Source organism: Eleutherodactylus coqui, chromosome 2, assembly GCF_035609145.1.
Source record: "Eleutherodactylus coqui strain aEleCoq1 chromosome 2, aEleCoq1.hap1, whole genome shotgun sequence".
Taxonomy (NCBI): Eukaryota; Metazoa; Chordata; class Amphibia; order Anura; family Eleutherodactylidae; genus Eleutherodactylus; species Eleutherodactylus coqui.
The window spans coordinates 104704418-104723024 of record NC_089838.1 but is presented as its reverse complement, the minus strand read 5'-3'; the positions used below and the strand labels follow the sequence as shown (position 1 = coordinate 104723024).

Genomic DNA, 18607 nt, shown 5'->3' with positions numbered 1-18607 from the left:
ATGAAGAGAACAGAGCACCATTGTAGGCATTTACTACCGTGTTTCCCCGAAAATAAAGCACCCCCTGAAATTTACAGAAGTCCCAAATATAAGGCACCCCCCGATAGTAAGGCATGGTAAAGTGTGCAGGCAAGTCAAGAGGCCTGTCCCCTGCTGCCATCCCAGTTGTCTCCTATCTCCAGATGTATAGGTAGATCTGCAGACAGCCTGCTGTTATCCTGTCCCTGCTGTGCTGTACAAGTGTGCTGTTGTGAGCTCCCCTTGCTGGCTGGAAAAGTCCATACTGTACGTTCTGTTCCTGCTGTACATGTCTGCTGTGATGAGCTCCCCCTGGTGGCTGGAAGCTGCAATACCATCCCTGCTTACAAGTGGTACAGGAACTTCTGTCTGCAGATAGGTACGTTACTTTACAGCCCTTATTTTTTTATGGCTCTGTGTGAGAGTCAGGCAACCTGTGTGTGATTCTTAAGGCTGGGTTCTCACAGAGCGTATTTCCAGCGGAAATCTCACAGTTTGGCCATAGCGATAAACAGCGAGATTTCCGCCAGGAAAGCGCTGCTTCAAAACCCACGGCACTCAGCCACTTGTTTTGAAGCAACCTGGCTGCACGCTTTTCCGTTTCTGTGGCCGGTGAATCCACACCACAACACCGGCTTCTCCCATCTTTGCCGTGACAGATTTGCTGGCCCATGTGGACGAGATTTCTGAGAAATTTCGTCCACAAAGCTGGCCAATTGAGGGATTAGCGGCCACAGACAGATTTGCCGCGGCGAAATAAGACACCCCCTGAAAATAAGACGTAGCGCATATTTGGGAGCAAAAATTAATATAAGACGCGTCTTATTTTCGGGGAAACAGGGTATGTGCCGCCCGGACAAGCAGAAGATATGGCTGAACACTTTTTCTGAAGTTCTCAAAAAAGTACAACAAAGTTATCATGGGAGATTGTAACTATGCAGACATTGGTTGGGAATCTCTCTCAGGTAAAAGTAATGGATCCAACACATTCTTATCCGCTCTTGCTGACAACTTTATCTTCCAAAAGGTAGAAAAAGAAACAAGGGGATCTGCTATCTTGGATCTAATTCTCACCAACAGGGAGGGAATGGTTGAGGAAGTAATGGTGGCTGGGACCTTAGGAGGCAGTGATCATGCTATCCTTCACTTTTGGATAACAAGGGAAAGAGCTTTTAACATATTATAAAACAGCATGTAAGCAAGTTATTAGATGAGAATGGAGTAATTAACCAGAGCCAGCATTGATTTATAACAAACAAGTCATGCCAGACAAATCTAATTTCCTTCTATGATAGAATTGCTGACTGGGTTGATTAGGAAAATGCTGTAGGTATAGTATATCTTGACCTTAGTAAAGCATTTGACAAAGTATCTCATACCATCCTTATTGAAAAAATGACCAAATATGGGATTGGCAAGGCAACTGTTAGGTGGATTCACAACTGACTGAGTGATCATACTCAAAGAGAGGTCATAAATGGCTGCACATCCAAATGGAAGAATGTATCAAGTGGGGTACCACAAGACTCTGTCCTAGGCCCAGTGTTGTTCAACATTTTTATAAATGATCTGGAGGAGGGAATTGATCAAATTTACCAATGACACAAAGCTAGGAGGCATAGCCCACACTAGGGAAGAGAGATAGAATTCAAAAAGATCTAGACAAGCCTGCACAGTGGGCGGCAACTAACAGAATGGTATTTCACAAGGAGAAATGCAAAGTCCTTCATGAAAAAAAAAAAGCGCATACGGAATGGGAGGAATTGGGCTAAGAAGCAGCACATGTGAAAAAGACTTGGGTATACTAATACATCATAGACTGAACATGAGCTAACAATGTGATGCAGCAGCAAAAGAAGTCAAGCACAATTTTGGGATGTATTAAGAGAAGCATAGAGACTAGATCACGTGAGGTAATTATCCCCCTCTACTCTCCTTAGTCAGACCTCATCTGGAATACTATGTCCAGTTCTGGGAACCCCAATTTAAAAAAGACAGACAAACTGGAGCAAGTTTAGAGAAGAGTTACCAAGATGATGAGCAGTCTGCAAATCATGTCCTATGAGGAAAGGTTAAAGGATCTGGGAATGTTTAGCTTGTAAAAAAGAAGGCTGAGAGGAGACTTAATAGTAGTCTACAAATATGTGAAGGGCTATCACAGTGCAGAGGGATCAGCCCTATTCTCATTTACACAAGGAAAGACTAGAAGCAATGGGATGAAACTGAAAGGGAGGAGACACAGATTAGATATTAGAAAAAACTTTCTGACAGTGAGGGTGATGAATGAGTGGAACAGGTTACCACAGGAGGTGGTGAGTTCTCCTTCAATGGAAGTGTTCAAACAAAGGCTGGACAGACAACTGTCTGGAATGATTTAGTTAATCCTGCACTGAGCAGGGGGTTGGACCCGATGACCCTGGAGGTCCCTTCCAACTCTACCATTCTATAATTCTATGCAATATAACACCATATCTGTAAAAACTGTGAATGGGTCTCATTGTTTTCATGTTTGATCATAAATTATAAGAAAAATGGAAATAATATATTAATACATGTTTTACATCTATTTGCCATTATCACCAGTGCCACAACAGGGCAGCATATTCTGGTTTATTTAATATTTTCACAGAATTTGACTTCTGCAGTTTACATTTTGACCAACATGAAATGTATTTTAAGGATCATTTTATGATGATTTTGCAACAGCTCAAAACTCAATTAACAGTTGATGTAATTCTAAGGACTTTCCAGCAGAGGGCGCCATGGCATTTCGAAAAAGTCGAAACAACTAATTCCTATTTGACTGAAAAAAAGTGAAATCAAATCCTAAAACGCTTAAAAACGTACAGCACTGTTATTTTGCTACCGTCACGTAGAAAGATAGAGCATGTCCTATCTTTTTTTGCGTGGTTGAAATGTATTCACCAAAGTACGCACATGTGAACTCTCCTCGGCGTATTTCACACGCAAATACACATGTTCAAGAGCGTGATATTAGCCCACGATTCATGGCCCGATATCGTGCTTGCCTGTGTATGGGTAGTCTAAGGCCGGGCTCATATAGCCGTAAGCGTAAAACGCTGCGTTGGTCATGCAATGCCTTACTACTGTGGAGCAGCCAGTGATCCGGCCTATCGCCGCATATCTCACGCACGCTGCCATGCGCAGTCCACCTATTTTATTTATATTTCCCGTGCTGTTGCGAACCATATGAGCAACATGGATTACACGCCTATAGAGAACAATGGGCTCTATTGCACGTATATACGCAGCAAAATAGAATATGTGGCGTTCTTTTCTGCACTCACGTATTACGCAATTCTGACCCACTAATGATAGCGGAACTGTGAAAGACAATGTAATTGATTGCCTGCAAATTACCGCATATCTCACGGGCGTATAGCAATGCACAACAGGATGCGCAATACACGGCACATACCCGCCTGAGTAAAGCGCACACCAGGAACTCACTAGGCTTAATAGCCATTTAAATCAGGGCGGGGCATGTCCCCCACCCATGTGATCATGTCGTTCCTGCGCAAATACGTATAGTAAAGTACACAGTCACACGCGCAAACAAGCCTCGTTCACTGCGCAAACACATTATACTTAGACGAGCGTATTTGCACATCTGAAGCTTCGCTTTCACATGGGGCAAGAAAATTGCGCATAAAAAAGCAGAATATGAAACCAATGATTTACGACGGTTTCCTTTCCATCTGCGATGTTCTCACTGATGCGATGTTGAGAGAACAAAAAATCGCGGCTTGCTCTATCTTTCTGCGATTTGCTAATTTTTTTTTATTTCCCATGTTTCCCTATGGAGGTTGCTTTTTATTGCATCGCAACGCAACAAACTTGCGTTGCGATGCGATTTTAACATTAGAAAGTCCTACTGACTTTTGCGATAAAAGATTTTGTTGCGGACGCAGCGATGCGAGATTACTCAAAAAAAATAGCATTGCTGACGCCCAAAAATCGCGGGAAAAAAGATGTGATTTTGCTGCGATATTCTCACGCCAAAATCGCGATCGTCCGTGTGAAACGTGTCTTAGGCTTCTTCCACAAACACTTTTTTAACACTCGGAAACATTGTTTTTCTGCCCTATACAGCAGCCTACAGAAATCTCCAGAAACGTGCAGCCGGCTGCGACTGCAATAGAGCGGAAGTTCCTAAAAAAAACAAAAAAAAATTCCCTGTTTGTAGCATAGTTAAACTTTTGCTGTTGACTCCAGCTCACATCTGGCCCCGGACGTTCTAGGCAGTCCACAATACTTGTGACTAGCCGCATGACTGACCCACAAGCCTGCAATGATGTCAGTAGATTTGTATGGCAGCAGTCCCCTCCAACACATGAAGGTCCAGGTACTCCGAGTACTACCAGATTAAGGTATTACATGAAGAGCGCCTAATCCCGGAGTGACTCATATGGTTCAGCATGTTGTTGTTTTACTGTACTTTTAACTTTCACTTTTATTAACCCCTTAGTGATGAAGCCTGTTTACGTCTTAATTACCAACCAATTTTTCATCTGTTTTTCATCGTCGCATTCCAGGAACTAGAACTTTCTCATTTTTCCGTGGACACAGCCATATGAGGCTTGTTTTTTGGGGGACAAGTTGTATTTTCTATCATTTTTGGGTACATATAATGTATTGTATAACTTTTAGACATTTTTTTAGGGGGATTAGTGAAAAATAGAAATGTTGCCATTTCTTTTTTGGATTTCATTTTTACGGCATTCGGTGTGCAAATAAATTAAGTGATAACATTATTTTCTGATTCAGCGCGATTCCAGCGATACCAAGTTTATACACTTTTTATGCTTTGCTATTTGCGTACACAAACACACTTTGGCAATCAGAGACATCCAATCCCCGGCTAGAAGACATGCTGGAAGACCAGTGTTGGGGATCGGGGAGAAGATGCAGCGGAGCCGGACAGCGCTTCTTAGGTGATGTATGTTGGTTTTCTTGGTTTTTTTTTTTCTGCAGCTAGGGTTTGTTTTCGGGGTAGGGCTTATATTTCAAGCCCCCCACCCCGAAAATCCTCGCAAGTGGTGCTACAAAGTTGTGCGACTTTGTAGCATGACAGAATCATGGTATCGCCACAAAAATACACAGCAATATTACGCAGACCACTGATGTGATATTGCTTCGATTTTCTTGCGGCGATGTCACATCGCCCGTGTGAAACAGGCCTAAATGCGACTTTCAAAATACACCAACAAATCCGTTTTAGAACTAGGCCAACGCATAGATGGTATAAACTTAGGCTTGATATTTGTAGTGACCCAGACTATTGTTTATTACTGTGATGACTATGTTATTTTTCCTGTTAAATGAGCTGAATAGATGTTTAAAATGGAGTTGGTGATTGGAGGATCGAACAGAACACACCAGAGGGATTGAATAGACTCTGATCTGCAGTATTACTTAGTGTATTGGCCAAGCCTTTCAATCAGCTCTGCCCTGCTGGGAAGACACAAAAGTTTATAAAAATCCCTGTTCAGTTGCATAATCTTCTGGTAAGCAAGACGTTCACACAGCTGGTTAAGGGACCGCTATACACAGCCTCATCAATGAGTCTGGAGAAGGAGATAGGTGCCCGATACAATATTGAAGTATTCTTTCCAGGGCCCCAGTGAGAAACCTGGAACAGCGGTACCGGAATTTTTGTGTAGGAATAGCGGTATCTCCAGTCACCAACTCTAAACCCCGGATGTAAGGAATTCTTCATGTTTGCCTGACGCTTCAATATAAGTTTTGCTGTTAACTTCTTCCTGACTTCTGGAGCTTCTTCCCATTGGGAGACCTGCACTACATAACACTGTAACACCGAACACAGGAACACAAACCAGCACATAACATCAAGTCTTTACTGTAGTGCAACCAGGTATGGGTTATGGATTGTAGCCACTAGCTGACCCCACTCTGGCATGCTATAAGTAAAATTAGCGTCACGAACAGGATTGCGTAGAGACTATGTTTACTCTAACCCCTCAAGGGTTAATATCAACAAAGATTTGCCTGCTAAGAACTGTGCCTCTGTGTTTTGTATATTGTGAGACCTCAGCAGTATTTTAAGGATACAGAAAGATTAAAACTGAACTGTAATTGCAACCTGTTGTTTTAAAGACTTTGTGCATTGTAACCCCTGCTGTAATGCTTCTGAAATGGATCTCACTATGTGCGAGGATGGAAAGGGAAATGTATTTCAAGAGAATGACCAGTATTGCGGCTGCTGCTGAAATTATGAGAGACCGTTTCCTCTGTTTGTACAATGCTACTGCTCCAATGGTGCTCTGAAACTGTTTTGCTAATTTTTACTGCGCCACAGATCCCCAAGATGGGGCTGCCACTTGTACAAATTTTTACTGCACCATCACTACAGTTAAAAAGGGAGGTGTCAGCCCCTTGCAAGACAAGCTCCATGCAGGAAGGGAAACCCCACCCAGGGTGCCATAGACACACTGGAAGTGTGTAGTACGGTAGTGAAAGACCTTAAAGGAGATGTCCCGCGCCGAAACGGGTTTTTTTTTTTTTTAAACCCCCCCCCCGTTCGGCGCGAGACAACCCCGATGCAGGGGTTAAAAAAACCACCCGCACAGCGCTTACCTGAATCCCGGCGGTCCGGCGTCTTCATACTCACCTGCTGAAGATGGCCGCCGGGATCCTCTGTCTTCATGGACCGCAGGGCTTCTCTGCGGTCCATTGCCGATTCCAGCCTCCTGATTGGCTGGAATCGGCACGTGACGGGGCGGAGCTACACGGAGCTACACGGAGCCCCATAGAGAAGAGGAGAAGACCCGGACTGCGCAAGCGCGGCTAATTTGGCCATCGGAGGGCGAAAATTAGTCGGCACCATGGAGACGAGGACGCCAGCAACGGAGCAGGTAAGTAAAAAACTTTTTATAACTTCTGTATGGCTCATAATTAATGCACAATGTATATTACAAAGTGCATTATTATGGCCATACAGAAGTGTATAGACCCACTTGCTGCCTCGGGACATCTCCTTTAAGGAGAGAGGACTTGTTACTCCACACTGTTATATTACCATAATTGCTGCAGGCAGAAGACCCCTAGATTATCCCCCACAGGACCCTCATTGGAACTTTGGGGATGAAACAGAGCTACAAGAGCGCCTTCTGGAGGAGATGCTGCGCCCACTGCTGCTGCGGTCCGATCACCATCAAATGCCCTGACCTGCCTGAATACCTAAAGAATATGCAAGTGGGTGAGACTATTTTCTACAGTAAAATGGAGTGAGAAAGAGGTCCTTGGACCACAGGGGTGGTATGTCCTCATGATAACCCCTTTGCACCACCTGAGCACTTCTACAACTAGTGCCAAGGCCAGTACCACCTGCCCAAGTAATCTGAAAAATATGCATAAGTTAATGAACCCATTGAAAAGAATCTGCACTAAAATCTGCTGCACATGTGAACATACCCTTAATGGGAGCATGTTTAGGGTTAGTGCCTAGGGCAGCATAAGGTATAAATACGACTCTGACTGCAGCTAATTGTAAGTGATTACATACTGTCTCCTAGCTACTGACATCACCTTTACACTGCTCTGTACTCCTCTAACGTCCAAATAAATGTTGCTATGTATTTGTGTGTGTTACAGTTAGGGAGCAGAATCTGCAGTCTTCTCTGTGCACAATGTATAGAAGACAGCGTAACAGCAGTCTCTTCCCACCAGATCAGTGAGAACTGAGAATTACAGATACAGCATACAGAGGGAAAAATGGATAAACTAGTCATATAAGGCTTGAAATATTGTTATTCCTCATGTATACACACAGGACAGCCTATACTGAAAATCAAGTACACTTTAATCTTGATATAACTGACTTTTTAAGATAACATTTGGTCTTATTGCAATTTCTACATAGCTATCTTATGAAATCACAATAAACAGAAGAGACTAAGTCACATAAGCTCTTGCAAAATCCTGCATAACAATAACTTTTTTGTCTGCGTATGCCAATAATAGTTATTGCCCACTAGACCTGAACAGTATTTGTATTCATGCTTCAAATGATACTGATATGCGTCGCTCATAACTGTTCATAGCTGCTATTCAACCATCAAGCGGGTTTTTAATTCCTTTATTCTTTACTCTACTTCAAGTAAACTACATATTTTACCTAGTAAATATTTTGGCCACCAGATCATGTTCCGTGCTCCAAGTAACAACATTCATTCTGTGACAACCATTGGAACCAGAAAATACTGTACGTTCAGACCCCAGCGCAAGGGAAACCGGTAAAGAGTTCTGCGGCCCCCAAAATAAGAAGCAATGCAGAATATCTAAAAGTAATCAGACAAGTGATACGAATAAAGCAGGATCAGGGTCAGAAATAGCCGTTAGAATTTGGTGAATCCCTTTTTATGCTAAAGAGAGGAACTACTTTAGTGTTTGTACAGATAGGAGTACAGTACGATGGCACATGTAGTCCAGGTATAGTGGCGTATATTGAGCTGTATGTAGTCCAATACATGTAGAACCAAATAACGCAAACACAACAGCACTTGTGCAGAGCTTATCACATATGGAGGCTCATTTCGATGTGTGTTGCGAGCTCCCAAAAGGAGTCTGGATCCGTCAAGTCTTGACAACAGCCGAAACATTGGCATCAAGCCCGTGTGGCTTCAATAAAGATGAAATTCCTTTAAATCTATGCATTGATATATTTGGTTACCCTGATCTGCGGCTCCAACACATCATTTCCTGCTAATCCAATACATGGAGGTAGCAGTAGAGAACATGAAGCACAGGTAGAGAGCAGCACAATACATGCACATAGCATAGTACTGTACCTTAAAGAGGCGGTAATAGACTGTCAATTAGTGCAGGTAATTTAGTAATGCACTTATTTATAGATTTACATGGAGTCACACCGTCGTGTTCGTGGTTGGAGACATAGGAGGGTGACTCAATCCTGCCTTTGCTGTGGAGCAGCATGCTGCCCCCACTTCTGGTGTGATGGTCTGGGTTCCATCACATACGACAGTCAGTCACCCCAAGTAGCAGTATTAAAGACAATGACAGCTCAGCAATATGTTCAGGACATCCTGCAGCCACATGTGTTCCTCTCATGGCAGCTTCCAAGAGGCATTTTCCAACAGGATAATGATCGGCCGCACACACAAGGGGGTCACAAGAATGTCTCCACAACATTGTCACACTTTCATGGTCTGCCCGGTCAGCAGATTTATCACCAGTAGAACAAGTATGGAACCATCTGGGACACCAACTTCGACAGCCTACGAGTTTGCATGATCTAGAGGCTAAATTACAGCACATGTGGAATAATATGCTACAGGATACCATACAGAACCTGTATGCCTCTATGCCCATATCACATCTTGTATCCAAGTTAGAAGTGGTACAACAGGATACTAGAGTCTGCATGCCCATCCGTATCACATCTTGTATCCAAGCTAAAAGCAGTACAAGAGGTTACTAGAGCCTCCATGCCTGCCTGTATCACATCTTGAATCCAAGCTAGAGGCAGTACAAGAGGTTACCAGAGCCTCCATACCTGCCCATATGACATCTAGTATCCAAGCTAGAAGTGGCCCAACAGGGTACTAGAGTCTGCATGTCCGCCCGTATGACATCTAGTATCCAAGCTAGAGGTGGCCCAACAGGGTACTAGAGCCTCCATACCTGCCCGTATGACATCTTGTATCCAAGCTAGAGGCGGCACAACAGGGTACTAGAGCCTCCATGCCTACCCATATCACATCTTTTATCCAAGCTAGAGGTGGACCAACAGGGTACTAGAGCCTCCATGCCCATCCGTATCACATCTTGTATCCAAGCTAGAGGTGGTACAACAAGGTACTAGAGCCTCCAAACCTGTCTGTATCACATCTTGTATCCAAGCTAGAGGCGGTACAACAGGGTACTAGAGCCTCCATGCCAGCCAGTATCACATCTTGTATCCAAGCTAGAGGTGGTACAACAGGGTACTAGAGCCTGCATGCCCGCCTGTATCACATCTTGTATCCAAGCTAGAGGTGGTACAACAGGGTACTAGAGCCTCCATGCCAGCCAGTATCACATCTTGTATCCAAGCTAGAGGTGGTACAACAGGGTACTAGAGCCGCCATTTAAATGGTCAGTTTTCTGCAAAAAATTATCCCTTTGCTCTGATATTGTAATCACTTACTTATATCAACGTAACAATCACACAGAGAAAGTTTCTGTTACGTTCATGTGGGCCCGTAAGCACTGGGTCCACATGAATGTTACCCAGATAGGGAACACCAGGTGAAACAACCACCAATTAACACCTCTCCCTATCTTCTACAAGGGAAGATGAACAAGGACCTACATGAGCGGGGACATAGCCCCAATAGGGGGCGGCCCAATGGTCTTCGGATGTGCGCCCTTGCTGCCCCTAGAAACTCATGCACCCAGGCTAGGACGCATACACATGCCACCATCGACAGGGACAACTGAACAGGATAAGAAGACACACAAAGCCATAATCACACATTACAGCAGCCAATACGCAAACAGTAGTAGGAGATGTCAATACTATAAATGCCAGGTATTTGTTGACATTTTGGCCAAAGTATGGAAGCTAGTGGGCCACTTCATGGCTCCTGGCCATACCACTAGTCCCTACACTAACCATGAGTCCAGCGACATAACCAAACAAAACCCAAAACACAAACCATTCTTGCAGTCACCACACATAGAACCTGTTCACACAACACAGAGAGAGAAATGAGAACAGAGAAAGCTGAACACACCCACACCTGGGAAGACCGCTCTTATGTGTACTGACCTGGAGTGATTGGCTGACTGGAGACACACACACACAGCCAGCACAATCCCCCACACCTGAGCAGGAAAGCTCCAGTAAATCTGTAGTATAACAGATCTCAGGAGACAGATATGACAGTTTCATTCCATTCCGACAACTTCTAGGGGCTTGAATTTTTTTTTACAATGAGTGTCTCTAGCACACAAAACATTGTATAGACTGGATATAACAGTCCTCAGCTGAGAGCAGGACTATTTCTGAAGGGGTTCAGCCTCTGACTGTGAATAAGAGTACAATATTCCTGAAAAGCAGGCATCATATTGTAGAGCAGGAGGAGCTGAGCAGATTGATATATAGTTTTATGGGGAAAGATTTAGTATAACTTCAGTTTTATTGATTTATATCTCTGCACATTCTGAGCTGAACAGTCCAATGGGCGGAGCTATCAGTGACTGCCAGCTAGGACCACCCATTGGACTGTTCAGCTAAGAGTGAGCAGAGATCTATAAATGAATAAAACACAAGTTATACTGAATCTTTCCCCATAAAACTATATATCAATCTGCTCAGCTCCTCCTGCTCTACAATATGCTGCCCGCTTTTCAGATGGCATTTTCAAGCCTGGACAAATTGCCTGTAAATGGTTATCTTATTTAAGAACTTTCCCTATAGAATGGAGCTATGGCAGGAGTTTGGTTTCCTGATCTCTGGGGGGGGGGGGGGGGGGGGGACATCCCAGCAATCTGCTGAGTTTGCCAGGGATAATTGCCTCCAGCCAGGCATTTCCCCTTGCAGATGGAATGTGAACAGCTAGATGAAATGTTTGAGTCCGCCAAAATGAGAGCTGTTCTTACACAATGGCCCTCCACTTTGTCTCATAAAGGGGCTACCAAGCAGATGACCCCCCTCTATGATGCTTATTGGCCCTAATGGGGCAAATGGATAGGGGTTGACTTTACAAGTCAAACCCTTCCAAAAACAATATGAGATAAGTAACATAAAATTCAGAGATTTACATGTAAACTGTGGTATTTTGTATATATAGTGTGCCAAAGTGAGTTTTCCCACTAACATTATTCTGCCCGCAGACACACCTGTTATTTCCCCATGCACGTCAGTCTTGTCAATAAATTTCCTTATTCTATTACTCAAAGATTCGCTTGTGCTCTAATAACATGTCTTACTGCTGCGGCAGAGTCACATGGGCATACCAGCCCTGTGATTTTAAATTAATTATGCCATTGGTCTGTCTAATGACAACAAAATGTTCTTTCTGGCAAAATCAAACCCATTTTCAATGGCCTTTTTTCTCTCTTATTTATCTTTCCCGTGTGGCGCAGAGTGAAAGCTCTCACTCACGATCTGAAGGTTGCAAGTTCAATCCCTGCCTGGTTCAGGTAGCTGGCTCAAGGTTGACTCAGCCTTCTATCCTTCCGAGGTCGGTAAAATGAGTACCCTACTTGGTGGGGGGTAAGAAATAAATTACCTGAAAGTGCTGCGGAATTAGTTGGCGCTATACAAAATAACAAGATCTGTCTATTTCATTAACTACATTGTTATGTTTCAACATAAAAAATGTGACTTTTGAAAACTGAACAATTCTAAAAAGTTGTAATACAGAAATTGTTAGTATAGAGCTAAAGTTTTGTTCCAGCCCAACCCCCTGCAGCTTGTCCTCTGCCACCAATCCACTTGCAGCATTTTTTTTTTTTCGTTTTTGCTTCTTCTTCACTGGTTTCCAAAAAATCTTAACTTTATTTTTTCATTGACAACATGCAAATTTTGATGCAGAATGAAAATGTCCGCATTCTGCAGTGTTGATGCGGGATAACTCCGCCCATGTGATAGCACCCTTTAAGGCCTCCATTCAGGTTTTCATTTATGTGCCTGTCATGGGAGAGGGAAAATGGGATGCCTGCCTGAATGCATAAGTCCTATAATGAAATTAAATGGCGCCAAACTGATCCCATTGACAGTATTGGAGTCCGGATGACCTCTGCTATGGTGTCCGGTAATTTCCCGAGCAAAATAGTGCTGCATGCTGTACTATTTCACCTGGCATGTTTGGGCATATTTGTCCCTGGACAGAGCCGCTCAAGTGCAGATGTGAACACGGCTGAAAAAAGGAGACATTGTCTTTCTAGAGAAAATCATAAAGATACATTTTTTACATGGACAACAGTAAATAATCTTACTCCCTGGAGTGACGCTCTTATACATATCTGCACCCTTTAGGCTGGTTTCTCACAGGAGACAAAATTGCGTGCTTTTTTTTTGCGATGCAACAGTGCTACAAATCGCATGTATGTGAAGCCAATGCATTCCTATGGGTTCCTTCACATTAGCGATGGGAAAAAATCGTGGGTTGCTAAATATTACCCCGATTTGCGAGGTTTTGTAACCCATGTTTCCCTATGGAGCCTTTCTGTTGCATCACATTGCATGAAAACGCCATTTTTCTGTGCGGTACGATGCAACTACAGTAAAAGCCCTAAAATAAGCCCTAGCTGCAGAAAAAAACATCACCTAACAGCCGCTGTTCACTCCGCCGCATCTTCTCTGCAGCTCCCCGACACTTGTTTGTAGTTTTCTCTCAGCACTTCCTGGTCAAAGTTTCAAATTCCACACATTGAATGGCTGTGATTGGTTCATTGAGAGCTGGCTCTGATTGGCTGATCGGCGGCACTTGAGAACCAATCACAGCCAGCGCTTCCTGGAGGCGGGGAATTTGAACTTCCAATGCAGGAAGCGATGACAGAAGACTTTAAGCAAATCTGCCGTTGCTTCATGGAAGACACGTGGGGAGCTGACAGCACCTCAAAGGTAATGCTCCCACAGAAGTGAATGGGCGATTCTTGCACTGAAATCTCCCAAAAATAGGACAGGCTGTAATTTCTTTTTATCATGCACCATGGGTGCAAGTGAGAGAATAAATAAAAATGACTCATGTAAATTAACTAATTAAAAATAAAGGGTTATTTCACTGCGCTATTTCAGTGCGGCTCACAACTGCACAGAAGTCACGTGCTATTATCACACTTGTGGCGTTTTGATTTTAATGGGGCCTCGCACATCTGCGCTCCAGTTTTTGCGCTTTTTAATACACCTCATCACCCATCAGAATGACAAGTGCGTAAAAAAAAAACACTGTAGAATGCGTCTTCAGGCCGTGAAATTGTCCACTGTGAAGTCTGCCTTAAAAAAAAAACAAGTAAAAATTTGGCGTGGAGCTGCATGCTAATTGTGCCCTGTCAGTGGGCAAAGTCCATTCGCGGAATACCAACGCAGAAATGAGCGCTTCTGCATCAAGAAACGACATGTCACTTCATGATTTAGAGATGCAAGTTTCCACATGAAAACTCCACATACGGATTTCGCCAAATGACAGGGCACAATCCTTGCGCAGATCTGCGCCAAAAACTGCAGCAAAAAGCCACAGATTTCGACCCGGTTTCTGGAGGCAGAATTTAGATTCTGCCGTGTGAACAAATCCCTAGCCTTCTTGCACATGGAGGAATTTAAGCTTGTGCCTGATATTCTTCGCAGAACTCGCATCGGACAGCATCCAGACATCCTGCCCAATGTACGGGCACCTCACACTGACATCCTGCCCAACGTATGGGCACCTCACCCTGACATCCTGCCCAACGTGCGGGCACCTCACACTGACATCCTGCCCAACGTGCGGGCAACTCACAGACATCCTGCCCAATGTACGGGCAACTCATACTGACATCCTGCCCAACGTACGGGCACCTCACCCAGATATCCTGCCCAACGTGCGGGCACCTCACACTGACATCCTGCCCAACGTGCGGGCACCTCACACTGACATCCTGCCCAACGTGCGGGCACCTCACACTGACATCCTGCCCAACGTGCGGGCACCTCACACTGACATCCTGCCCAACGTACGGGCGTCTCATCCAGACATCCTGCCCAACGTGCGGGCACCTCACACTGACATCCTGCCCAACGTGCGGGCACCTCACACTGACATCTACCAGTTTTGTCTGACAAATAGGGCACGCTAGGATTTTTTTTTAGGTTCGCTTTTACATTTCAATGGGTGTGTGCACGTGTGCTCCCCCCTTCCTTCCTGCGCTAAGGGCGGTTTTAGCTCGCTGCTATGAAGTATAGTTGCGCCAGAGCAAGGTTTTTCTTTGGCCGTTTAAACTCTGTGCCATAGCGCAGGGGGGTGAAAAAAAGCTGCGGGAAGATAGTGTCTGCCCGATCTTTCCTGTATTCTTCAGCATGTGCGGAGCATGTCGTATATTTTCCCAGCCATTGTATTAACGGGCGAGAATCCTGCTAGTGAAAGCGAAACCATTGGTTTCGTTTTGTCCTACGCAGCCGTGATAATCATGGTCCCATAACGGGAGAAAACCACGTTCACCTGAAACCGCCCTAAGGGGGCATTCACACAGGTGAGCGTGATATCAGACCGCTATCATGATTGTAATATTGCAATGTCATGGTGATGGCATTGTGATCTGCGAGAAGTGCGATGACATTTTTTCTTACACCCATCAGAAATGATAAGGGAGATTTCTGCGGACTCGCAGAATAATACGTAAAACATGCACATGGTTGCTGCGCATGGAAATCACTGCATTGAAAAGCACGGGTCTAATTCAGTGCATGGCGCTACGTGGGCATATACATGTGACTGTACCTGTGGTCCGAGGGAAGAACAATACAATTAATACAATCGCAGCATGTCCCATTTTTATCCGGTTTTCAGACAAGAATAGCCAGTGTCAATGTGAGGTGGTCAGCACATACCCCCTGTTTCCCTGAAAATAAGACATAGCAGGATTTTTCAGGATGCAGAATGCTTTTTCAGCATTTTTGAGGATGCTTGAAGTATAAGCCCTACTTCAAAATTGAGCCCTATTTACAGTTAATAAAAAAGGACAATATAAATAGTGTCCAGGCAGCTGGACATGTAAAAAAGTACAATCTATTGGAGCAAAAATTAATATAAGACACTGTCTTATTTTCAGGGAAACAGGTAGCTGTCAGACTCCTGTGCGATCCGAGTTGCATCTGACAACTTTTTGACCGCCGTGTGCCTGTCCCCTAGTGCTGGCCGAAGCACACACCATTCTGATGGATGAGCAGTTAGTTTCCCCCTGCCACCACTACACCGCAGCCCCTCCGTCACTGCTCACCTCCAGCGGGTCCTTTTTATATAGGCTCACACGGCGGACACGCCTACCACAGGTTGAGCGCCGCGTGTGGCTAGAGCCCCGCCCCGGGGCGTTCCTGTGGGAGGAGCTAGTGTTGTGCTCGGTTCTCAGGGTTAGCGCTGTGCTCCAGCAGTTGGGCAGCGGCCGGCGCTGACAGCGGGCTGTGACCCGCACCTCCCGGGACGCCGTCACCGCCATGGCTTTCGCTAACTTCCGCCGTATCCTGCGCTTCACCGGCGACAAGAGAAGGCTGCGGGAGTATGAGCATGTCCGCAGGGACGTGGACCCCAACACCGTGTGGGAGATAGTCGGGGAGCTGGGGGACGGAGCCTTCGGGAAGGTGTACAAGGTGAGCGGGCACAGGTGGCGCACCTGCCGGCAGCACGTTCCTCTAGTCCGGCGGCCACTAGACAGCACACATGAGAAGCTTCAGGAACCTCCGCGATCAGACGGGTCTCCTGCGGATGGGATGCCTCGTTATAGTGTAGACAGAATGTGGAGGAGCCCTTTAATGGTATCTGGTGATCTCAGGTGGGGCCGGCACCGTCCTGTAGTCCGGCTCAGCCCTGCAGTCCGGCACATTACTCACCTGTAGTTTAAGGCTATTTCTGACTCTTCGTGCTGGAATGTGGCTGATATCTCAGCATTAGGTAATCTGCGCGTCATTGGAACTAAACGTGTCCGATAACGCAGCGCCAGTTATCCATCTGGAACTTGGCGCTGGAGCCAAGCGGGCTGCCCGTGTGGATATGAGTGGTACCTGGGTCTCGTACGTCTGTGTGCCCAGTCTTACTTATTAGGGGTCTGGTGGGCGCAGTAGTGGGTGATGATAGGACTGGCACAGATGTGATTTTTCTGTACAATGCAGCGCTAAGAGCCCATTGAGTTACATTGGGCAGTTCGGATCTGTGTTTCTCACGTACGTAAAAAAAACCCGGTATGTTGTATTACGTACGTTCTAGGCTAGGGGTGCTTAAATTAGGCAGTAAGTGCACATGTTATATATGCGCGTAAAAAAAAAAAAAAAAGAAAGGCGCATGTGATCCGCAGACATGGTACGTGTTAGTGCGCCCTTACTTGTCGGGCTGCCGTACGGTGATTGCGGGGGCAGCAAGCATTCATTTCCTCACTGTGTTACGCTGCGACCTCCTCGCTCGGGGGTTCCTATTTCCTGCTCCGTTCTGGAAGAGGGTGAGGGGAATCCCCAGGCTGAATGGGCCGGTCTTATGATAGCGCCGAATGGACCCCCAATGACTATAATGGGGTCTGTTCAGTTTCCTGGCATTTTGCTGCAAGAAAAGGCTCTGCATGTGGCGCCATTTCTTCCGGTATCTTGTGCTGTATCTGCGACGGAACCTCCGAATGTGAAGGCAGCCTTAGGGCTAATTCCCATGGGTGGATTTCTGTTGCGTATCACACGGTGAAAATCCGCGGCGTTGCCCCGCGGCTATTAGGTTCTATTGAACCTAATAGCGCAATGCTCATGGTGCGGAATTCCACCGTGGAATTCCGCCCCGTGAATTCTTCCGTACTCACCCGCAGCATGTTCTATTTGCCGCGGACAGCTTCCATTGCAGTCAATGGAAGCCGTCCGTCATGCTGTCTTCCGCTGTGTAGCATGGCAGAAGATAGCATGAAAACGCTTCCCCGCCTACCGCCGGCCGCATCATATGATGCAGTGGGCATGTCATGTGACGTGGCCGGCGCGTCATGCGCTCTACTGCGCATGCTCGCCAGAGCGTCATGCGGGACGTCGGGCGCGCGGATCCGGAGGAAAGTGTGGGGTCTCTGGGTTGGGGGGTGTCGTGATGGGCTCCGCTGCAGTATTCCGCTTGCGGAGCCCGTCACGGCCGTGGGCATTAGGCCTTACTGAATATATCCTGATCCTGAGGATGGAGGGCTGCAGCACTGGCTTACGGCTGCATCACCTTTATTGTTGGGGTGGGTTTCGCGCACGATTTCTGTGCGTTGCGAGATGAGCTCACACAACCATATGGGAATTGTTTATTACGCAGGCTCTGTAAGCCCATGTAATATGCGGTAGCTTATTTAATCACATTGCCTTACGCAGTTCTGCTTACATTAGTGTCGGAATTGCGGAATCAACTAGTGCAAAATAGAACGCAGCATATTCTATTTTGCCATGTATACACGTAAAATACAGCCCATTGTTCTCTATTGTTGCGTATATACCCACAGCCCATACATAATGACATTGCGTACGGGCTGCAGGCATACGTGTCATGCCGCTACTCACCGCTTCCCCGTGCCGCCACCTGAACCTTTTGTCCCGAGCGGACAAGTACTCGCTAAGGGCAATGCTTGCTCGAGCAATTGCCCTTAGCGAGTATACTCGCTCATCTCTATTTATAACGCACTACAAACACCAACACATGAGTGTGGCGACTTAAACCGCGGTGCTCTGCTGTACTTTCACTTTCGGAGGCAGCGAATGTACTAATACTGGTGAGCTATAAGGGCCGTTTACACGGCACAATTATCATGCGTGTGATCACTACATCGACTGGTTTGTAAGATTGTAACTATTTGGATCTTCTCATGTGGACCCAAAAATCATAATTTGTTACAAATCCTGTTTGTGTAA

The 18607-nt window shown here is 45.6% G+C and overlaps 1 protein-coding gene across 1 annotated transcript in view; it reads left to right on the top strand.

Annotated features, from left to right (window-relative positions):
• The first annotated feature begins 16123 nt into the window (after positions 1-16123).
• STK10 (serine/threonine kinase 10) overlaps positions 16124-18607 on the top strand; it is a 98462-nt gene continuing 95978 nt past the window's right edge. Inside the window, exon 1 of the mRNA XM_066591285.1 lies at positions 16124-16351. Coding sequence (XP_066447382.1) covers positions 16199-16351 — 153 coding nt within the window. The 5' untranslated portion in view covers positions 16124-16198. The remainder of the gene's footprint in view (positions 16352-18607) is intronic.